Raw genomic sequence first — 6,000 nt, forward strand, 5'->3', positions numbered from 1 at the left:
TTGTTTATTTAAAAGAAAATGTCTCTTAGATCCCAGAAATCGCTCAATTTCTCTTTTATTTCTTTAATAGTCAAATTTAAGGACGTGGATGGAGTCAAACTAGTAAAATACCACTGCGTCAAATTAAAGGTGCCATTCATGTCCCAATTTTGTTTTTTATTTTATTAAAAGACAAACTGTTGGGATCTTCGGTATTTCAGCCTTGACTTAATTGATGGAAAACATTTAAATTTGTTTGTCACTGGATTTGAAATATTAGTTATTCAACTGTACTTGTAGTTCACATATGATCTACTTTCACATACAAACTTAAGGTGATTGCCCTTTATTAATGTCATATTTTATGCAAATGTTTTATGCAATTAAGTGTTGATGCAAAGACTATTCGTCAAAGTAGTTAAAACGACACCAAAAATGAGTCTTATTGTTAATTTTAATACTATCGTCACTTTATCGCACGTTCCGTTTTTATTTTATTTTGAAACGTACAACCGGAAGTGGCCTTCCGACTGTTGATACTGAATGATGCTCAACAAGTGCTGAAGTCCGCCTCAGACTCTAAACTCCTCCATCAGGACCAGGACGGAGGAAAGACTGAGAGGAACTACTTTATGGACTTTTTAATTTTTTATTCCAGGAGTTCGGTGTTTGTTGCAACACATGTCTGTGAAAGAGACCGATAACACGGACTTGTTACTTTTAGTTCAACGGTATAAAAACAAATAATTAAAATGAGCCCGGTTTTGTTTCTTTTGCTCCTCTGTCTGCGGACCGTGGAGCTCCGTCACGTCCACAGAGCCGCTCTGGAGCCGCAGCGGGCGGAGGATGCAGGACCGGCGGCTGCGGGGACACCGGAGTCCTCCTCCCCGGACAGAGCGCCTCTTGCCCGGGCTGAGAGTTTGAAGCGAGTCTCCCGCGGAGCCAAAGACGGGACCTCCAGGAGAGGAGACCCCGACTCACCTCCGCGACGGCGCGACGACCCGAGCGGGTACTTCACGAGCACGCCGCGGTTACCCGCCTCCGCCCGGCCGGGTAACGGCTCGTCCCCTCCGGGGCTCCTCAACCCGCTGTTCCCGGTAACCGATGGCTCCTACTGGGCGTACGCGATTATGCTGCTGGCGCTCGTGCTGTTCGCCGCGGGCATCGTTGGCAACCTCGCGCTCATGTGCACCGTGTGGCACAACTTCTACCTGAAGAGCGCGTGGAACTGCATCCTGGCGGGGCTCGCGCTCTGCGACTTCCTCGTGCTGTTCTTCTGCCTTCCCGTGGTCGTCTTCCACGAGCTCACCCTGAAGAGGTTGCTAGGAGACCTGTCCTGTCGGCTCGTGCCCTATCTGGAGGTGAGGAGGAGACGTTTAACGTTCATGACGTTTATGACGTTTATGACGTTTTGCTCAAAGAAAAGAGAATTTCCTGAAATTATACTTTACAAGAAGAGAAAACATGTTGGATAATTATTTAGTTTTTTTTAATTAAATAGTCTTTTATAACGATAATTATTCATCGTTATACTGTAAAATAAATACAAATATAAATACATATATAAATATACATATATAAATAAATATATACAAATAGTATATATACATATATATAAACAATTTAAGCAAATGCTATTTAATAAAATTAATTAATTCATAGGATTGAAAGATTTTTACTTCCGGTCCACACGTTTGAGGTAAACAACCTGTAGTAACAGTTACTGTTAATAAAGTTGCATAAAAGTGCTGCATAAAACAAAGATTTTTTTTGATCAAACTATTTATTTTCCTTTTTGATTCATTGTCTGTTTGATAAACTGTGTGAAAAAAAGTTTAAAACGTCCATCATACTTTCATAGGAGACTTTAAAAGTCCAAAACCCGGAGATATTCAGTTTTCAACAAAATAAAAGAGAGACGATTGGAGAAAGTGCAATCAGTTGATGTTTTTGATTGAAAAACAACAACAAAGTAAGCAATTAATCAATTAATGACCAATTGCTTTATCATTTAATTCAAGATTTATTTTAGCATTGATGACCACAAGTTAAACTGCTACTAGCAGTCTTGAAGTGTCGTACTGTATGTGGGCTCCATCCCCAAGGTAAAGAGATGTCAAACAAGTTAAACAGATAAAACAAGCAACTTGTTGTGATGATAAGTTAATCAATCCCCCAAATCTGCCTTCACACTGTCACTGCTGTTTTCACACCCCATGTTAGACTCACTGTCAACGTTTTCCTGCTTAATAAAGAGACACACAGGGCCGGGATGAATGGCCCGTTTGTGTCCTGCTGCTCGTCGGCTTCAGACTCGGAGCAGCCTTTGGCTTCAACAAACGTGCTGTTATGGGCTGTTTGGGCTCTTCAGTTGCCTGTTATGAACCGCCGGGGGCCTCGCATGAAGCGGCTCCTCTTCCCCAGCTCACAGAGCCAAACAACCAAACACAGGCACAGATGTTTCAGGGTATTTTAGGGCCCAGTGTTTCTGCGCCAGGATTTAGATTTCCACCTGAATTCATTGCTGTCAGCATTTAGAAGAACTGAAAAGGACAAGTCGACTAGGGGTGTAACTGAGGTTTATTTTTCAGATTTTCTTCAATTTCTTTCTTTTCAAATAATCAATTAATTGCTTGGTTTATAAAATGTCAGAAAATAGTCAAATCCTGAGTTCTTTCGGGAATATATATATATCAACCCCTTACTGTTTATTTATTGATACCTTCATATATTTGTACGTTACTCTCGATGCTGAACTGCAATTCATTGTCTCAGTACTCTATCTAAACTAAACTATAAAATGTCAGAAAGTCCACGGTCACTTTTTTAAATTACGACAGAAAACAGGAACAGGAGGAAGTGCTCTTTTTTTTATTTTGCCATTTTTGCAAGAAATTTTACTCAAACCATCAAAATAGTTGGTATTATCTTTCTGTGAATTGGCTCCTTTGTAGCTCTGAATACATAGTATTGGCGTATCGCCGGCCCCAAAGCAATCTAGTAGTTTATCCTCCCAGAGTGTTAACATAGCGCCTCTTGGTTGCCTTTGTTGTTGTTTTTCAGAGGCTTCCTCCGTCTTCTGTTTCAGGGACAATATGGCCGACCGGTGAAATCCTTGTTTTTGGCTCCAAACCGGCTCCAAATGTCCACAGAGCTTTAAATCACTCAAGTGGAGTTTTACTCATTTGTAATAACAGCTTGTATGCAGCAGTGTCTTAACAAGGTCAGACTGCGGGCCCCGCTCTATTTGCGGTTGCTTGGGCTATTTTTATGCTAATGAACGAATGAGTTTCTTGCTAATTAATTAACGTTCTTAAAGTGGTCTTTAGCGGTTTCAACCGCCTGCATTGAGGCGGGTTCAAAGCGGGTCAGGCTGCCAGCTGCCCCTCTGCTCTGTTATACTAAACTATTTTCATGCTAATTAGCGCTCTGTGTTAATTATCTTCAGTTGTATCTCAACCGTTTGAGGTCATTAGGCACTCACAGAGGGAGGACAAGTCTCGGTAATGATAGTCTGTGTTTTCGGCCAAGACGAGCGACATTAATGTGCACGAGGCACCAATAACTGTCCCCGGTCTGAAGGCAAGGCGCTGTCACAACATAGGGCCCCTCTGTTCCCTCTGTGGCTCCTTTTATTGCGCTGTTTCTAAGCCGTTTCATACAGCCAGGTCTCATTACTGTAGTTTGGGCTAATTTGCCTGCAGGGGGGCATAAAAAGGCAACGGAAAGCCTTGAATCTGTTCTTTTAAACCACAAAACAACTTCCTGTTCCCAATTTAGAGCGCCCGTCTGCATGAAGTGTAGTTCTGTCTGAGTTCTCGGCCGAACGGGTCACGTCTGACTGGAATCGGAGCAGCAGCATGAATGAACACAACGTATAAACCTGGAAGTAGCTCTGCAAAGCTAAAATGCTTCTTTTTTTATGTACTGTAATATAAATGAGATGGTTTGAATTGTACTGTTTAAAAAATAGAACATTTGTGCCAAATTGGACCAATTACCCTCTGGAGAAGGGCTGCAGAGCTTCTCGACCGAATATTAATATTATAATTATGATGATTCCTTTTTATTTTATTTATTTATATATGTCAACTTATGAGTTGCAGGTTAGATTAATATCCCGCATAAACAATGTTAAGACAGATTTTTAATAGAAGAAACGCAAAGGTACAATGTTGTGGACACGTTTTTTTTCCAAAGTCTTTCGGAGCTTCAGATTCTGTTCTGTGCGCCTCTCACCACGTTGTTGAGTAATCTGAGTTTACAGTCTGCACTTCAAATGAATTCACTTTTGGATTCTGGGTAATTTTGGGTGAATTCAGTAACTATGTTTTTGTTCACTACAGCTTTTATGTGGCTTCTTCTTTCTAGAAACGCGACCTGAGGCTCAATGGTATTGTGGCATTTAGAGCTGTTCACGAAGCAAACCTGACGGGAGAAAAAACCTCAATTCATCTTGAACAAAGTTGAAATGATTAAAACTGGTGGCAGAGGATCCTTTAGGATCGTTAAATTCTGTCTGTCTGGACTGGTGACCTGGATTATTGTACGACCACCATCAGCACAAAGGATGTTTTTCTCAACCTGGCAACCCAAAAGTTGCTCCACTTAATCAGAGCACAGATCTCAGAAACAATGTTTTCTGTCGTCAACCTTCGTCTGTCGTTTCTCCGCCAGGTGACCTCTCTGGGTGTGGCCACGTTCAGCCTCTGCGCCCTGAGCATCGACCGCTTCCACGCGGCCACGGGGCCCGGGCCCTTCCAGGCGCCGCGGGTGGAGCCCTGCCAGTCCATCCTGTCCAAGCTGTCCGTCGTCTGGGTGGGCTCCATGGTGCTGGCCGCCCCCGAGCTGCTGCTGTGGCAGCTCGTCCAGCAAACCGTCAGCCTGCCGAGGCTCCCCGGCGACCAGCGGCGGCCGGGCCGGCCGGGAGACTCGCTGATGGCCGCCTTCAGGGCCCGATCCGACTCCTTCAAGGTGGACGTCTGCGTCCGCGAGCCGTCCGTGGATCTCCCGGAGGCCGTCTACCCGCTGGTGCTGACCTACCACGAGGCCCGCATGTGGTGGGTCTTCGGGTGCTACATCTGTCTGCCGCTGCTCTTCACTCTGGCCTGCGACTTGGTGACGAGGCAAGTGTTGGCCCAGCGTCTGCCGCAGAAGCCCGCCGGCGACAAGCTGACCGGCGGATGCTCCGCCTCCTCCTCTTCCTCGTCGAAGAAGAAGAAGCAGCACACGAGAGAGCAGAGGCTGCGCTCCACCGTGATGGCGCTCACCGCCTTGTACGTCCTGTGCAACCTGCCGGAGAGCGTCTGTAACATCGCGCTGGCGTACGTCTCCGTCCACGTGTCCGCCGCCCTCCCGGCTCTGGCTCTGCCGGCCCTGAGCCTGATCGGACAGTTCCTGCTGTTCGCGCGCTGCTCGGCGACGCCGGTGCTGCTGCTGTGTCTGTGCCGCTCGCTGGGCCAGGCCTTCATGGACTGCTGCTGCTGCTGCTGCGACGAGTGCCTCCCCGACGGCAACTCCTCCGCCTCCTCGTCCGCCTCGACCACCGCCACCGCCACCTCCAACGTGTCCTCGCCCACGTCGCCGTCTCCGACCTCGCTGTCGCCCTCTGGCAAAGACGAGACGGCGAAGGGCCTGCTGGCGGCGGGGCCGGCGGCGTGCTGCCACGGGCCGAAAGACTCTCCAACAGCCATCGGGACGCCGTGCTGAGGTCACAGAAGTGCATTCACCCACATTTAACTTGATCACAACTTAGTTGTGTAGTTTTGCCTCTCATCTCTTATCTGTTATAACAATATGACACTCACTCAAGTTAATAGCAGAGATCTGGTGGTTTCACTAAGAATCAATATGACGAGTTGGAGAAACGCCATGACGGATCAGACGGGTTGGAGACAAACGTGTCTCAGTCTGTTATTCCTGGTTTAGTCCCTATGAAGGCGAATCTTCATACTGGAGCATCCAATTACATTTTAGTGCTTCCAACTTGCCCACCGTGCAAAAAATCCAGCTGCATAAAGA

The 6,000-nt window shown here is 46.2% G+C and overlaps 1 protein-coding gene across 1 annotated transcript; it reads left to right on the plus strand.

Moving 5' to 3' along the window:
* Positions 1-731: 731 nt before the first annotated feature.
* Positions 732-5,688, plus strand: gpr37l1a (G protein-coupled receptor 37 like 1a; the record flags this gene model as incomplete). Its single annotated transcript, XM_079218253.1, has 2 exons — positions 732-1,340; positions 4,657-5,688. 2 exons carry the CDS (start codon positions 732-734, stop codon positions 5,686-5,688), a joined length of 1,641 nt encoding a protein of 546 aa, XP_079074379.1.
* Positions 5,689-6,000: the final 312 nt, after the last annotated feature.

Source organism: Taurulus bubalis, assembly GCF_910589615.1.
Source record: "Taurulus bubalis genome assembly, chromosome: 5".
Classification (NCBI taxonomy): Eukaryota; Metazoa; Chordata; class Actinopteri; order Perciformes; family Cottidae; genus Taurulus; species Taurulus bubalis.